Genomic DNA, 3087 nt, shown 5'->3' on the forward strand with positions numbered 1-3087 from the left:
CCGCACCCCTGATGGCACCCATCTCGCTGCTGGATTCGCCCTTGTGTGTGGATGCAGGGTCAGGTCTCCCCTTGCCTGCGTGGTCCCTGCCCGGGGCCTCTCCCCGACTGCCCCTTTCTCCTGTCCCCCATACGATGCTGTGGGCACGGGAGCTCCAGCCCAGCGCTCCTGCCCTCGTCACACCTGTGCCCAGGAGAGCCGCACGCAGCAGCCCCCGTGCAGCCGGCCAGGAGCAAGCAAGGGAAGCCGAGGGCTCGTCTTCTCCCCACCCCGGGCACCTTTAGTCCATCAGCACGAACCCAAGAGCCCCTGGGGTGGGCGCAGACTGGGGGAAGTGATCTAGGTGCTGCCTGGGACTGGCCCTGCGGGAATGGGCAGAGCAGAGAGCCCAGGAGCCCCACGTGTCAGCCGTTATCCAGGCCCAGTCCCATTGCGCAGAGGCCCTGGGCTCTTTCCCAACCATTGTGGTGCCCCTGGGAGGGGCAGGGAGCGGAGCCAGGGCATTGTGCAAGGTCCCCCCGCTCCCGGGCTGGGTGATGGTATATAGCCCGGCTGGCCTGGCACTGGGCACAGCAGCACGGTGACACCATGAAGTGGGGCAGCCTCTTGGTGCTGGCGGGGCTCCTCGCCCTCTGGGCCGGGCTGCAGCCCACGTCTGGGAAGCTTGTTCCAGGTGAGTGCTCCCCTCTATCCCCCAGCTCTGAGCCGCCAAATCTGCCCCAGCCCCTCTCTCCTACCCCCTATTCCGGGGGTGGTGTGAGCACCAGGCAGTTGGGTGGGAGCTGCCACACTGAGAAGGAATTGCCCCGTGGCATCTTGGGCCCCTGGACCAGGAGCAGGCACAGCTCCATGTGAGCCTCATCCTCTGCCCGGGGTACCTCTGCCAGCTCCCCAGGGCCCCCAGCCCTGCAACATGCGCATCCCATTCTACTGCCATGGCCCCGGGGGTTGCAGCCGGGCTGCAGTGGGGGGCAAGGGGCTCCGATCCTGGGCAGGGCTCCTGCCCCTTCTCACTGCGAGTCTTTGGTCTGGGTCAGACATCTGCAGGCTCCCCCCAGAGCAAGGCCACTGTGCACGGTACCTCAAACGCTACTACTACAACTGGGTCACCAGGACCTGCCAACAGTTCATTTATGGCGGCTGCCAGGGCAATGCTAACAACTTTAAGACCCGCCGGGAGTGCGAGAACAGGTGCAAGGTGGGCGGCAAGGGGCTGAGCCTGCCAGGGCCGGACGCTGCGAGCGGCATGGCGGCACCGGGGCGATGGCCGGACGTGCAGGGAAGGGTGAAGCTGGGTGAGTCGTGCGGCTGCTGGAAAGGGGCAGGTGGATCCAGGTGCCGAGTTGGAGGCCCAGACAGAGGAGGGAGGAGGGGATAGGGATTTGTGACCCCTTCCCTGACCCGTTGGTGCCTGTGTGCTGCATTGCTGCAGCGACGGCAACTTCCACGTGCTGCGGCCACGTCTGCACGGAGCCCGTTGCGGGCGCAAGGCAGCTCTGTGGCGGGGAGCGGGGGGCACGGACGTGCGGTGCAGCTTGTCTGCCGCGTGGTCGCTGCGCTCTGACTGACTTTCCCTCCCCATCAGGGCAGCCCCGAGAGTGACCCCATGGACAGCGGGGCCTGCGGGTCCTGGACCCTCCCACGGACCCGTCCTGGCTCCACACACCGATGGGGCACGTGACCCCAGCACCAGCAACCTGCTTCCCGCACCGCCCTCCCCACACGATCGCAGCTCCTTCCTGCAGCAATAAAGACCCCGCTTTGCGGCTTCCTGCAACCTCCCCTGGCTCTCGTGTCCCTGCATCTCCAGCCCTGGGCACAGAGAAGGGGCATCGCTGGCCCTGCCCGAGTCATGGGGTTGGGGGCTGATGGGTGGCAGAGGTCCCCAGGCCCCAGTGCTGGGCACGTGCCGGGACCCACAGCTTCCCGGGGCTACATGGGGCCGGGCAATGTCCCCGCTCCCAAAGCAGGAACCGCCGGGGCCCAAGCGAGGCCGTTGGTGGTTCCCTGATGGGGCAACCGTTCCCCTTTGCTGTGGGGCACCGCAGTGCGGCTCCTGCATGGGAGGTGCCGGGGGAGCCGGCTGCACCCAGGGCCCGGGGAGACGTAGCCCGCGCCCGTGAGCTCCTGCGCTCTCCAGCCGTGCTGTTCCCTCCGCGCCGTCGGGGGGATCCTGCGGCGGGGGCTGCTCCACTCCCTGCCCCGTGTCCAGCCCTCGTGCCCTCCTCCACGATGCTGCCGCCCGCACCCCTGATGGCACCCATCTCGCTGCTGGATTCACCCTTGTGTGTGGATGCAGGGTCAGGTCTCCCCTTGGCTGTGTGGTCCCTGCCCGGGGCCTCTCCCCGACTGCCCCTTTCTCCCGCCCCCCGTACGATGCTGTGGGCACAGGAGCTCCAGCCCAGCGCTCCTGCCCTCGTCACACCTGTGCCCAGGAGAGCCGCACGCAGCAGCCCCCATGCAGCCGGCCAGGAGCAAGTGTGGGAAGCCGAGGGCTCGTCTTCTCCCCACCCCGGGCACCTTTAGTCCATCAGCACTAACCCAAGAGCCCGTGGGGTGGGCGCAGCCTGGCGGAAGTGATTTACGTGCTGCCTGGGACTGGCCCTGTGGGAAGGGGCAGAGCAGGTAGCCCACGAGCACCACGTGTTGGCCATTAGCTGAGCCCAGCCCCGTTGCGCAGAGGCCCAGGGCTGTTTCCCAAACTTCCCGGTGCCCTGGGAGGGGCAGGGAGCGGAGCAGGGGCATTGTGCAAGGTCCCCCTGCTTCCAGGCTAGCTGACAGTATATAGCCCAGCTGGACCAGCGCTCGGCATGGAAGCATGGCAGCACCATGAAGTGGGGCAGCCTCTTGGTGCCGGTGGGACTCCTTGCCCCCTGGGCTGGGCTGCAGCCTGCATCTGGGCAGTTTGTTCCAGTTGCGTGCTGTGGCAGAAAGCCACCTTTGCTTCTCCCCCCAAAACTCTGCTCTGTGACAATTGTGATTAGGATCTGGGCCCAGCAGAGGATACACACCTTTACCCCATCCTTTGGATAACCTGAGCTGGATACATTCCTGAGGGAGGGAGAAAACCTGCTCCCTCTGCCTACG

The 3087-nt window shown here is 66.6% G+C and overlaps 1 protein-coding gene across 1 annotated transcript; it reads left to right on the top strand.

The window, feature by feature from the left end:
* Positions 1 to 584: 584 nt before the first annotated feature.
* On the top strand, positions 585 to 1781 carry LOC106723440 (kunitz-type serine protease inhibitor 161-like). Its single transcript, XM_014527718.1, has 3 exons — positions 585 to 673; positions 1038 to 1295; positions 1586 to 1781. Exons 1-3 carry the CDS (start codon positions 589 to 591, stop codon positions 1600 to 1602), a joined length of 360 nt encoding a protein of 119 aa, XP_014383204.1. The 5' UTR covers positions 585 to 588; the 3' UTR covers positions 1603 to 1781.
* The last annotated feature ends 1306 nt before the right edge of the window (positions 1782 to 3087 follow it).

The sequence above is a fragment of the Alligator sinensis genome, unplaced genomic scaffold, assembly GCF_000455745.1.
Source record: "Alligator sinensis unplaced genomic scaffold, ASM45574v1 scaffold2112_1, whole genome shotgun sequence".
In the NCBI taxonomy this organism is placed as follows: Eukaryota; Metazoa; Chordata; order Crocodylia; family Alligatoridae; genus Alligator; species Alligator sinensis.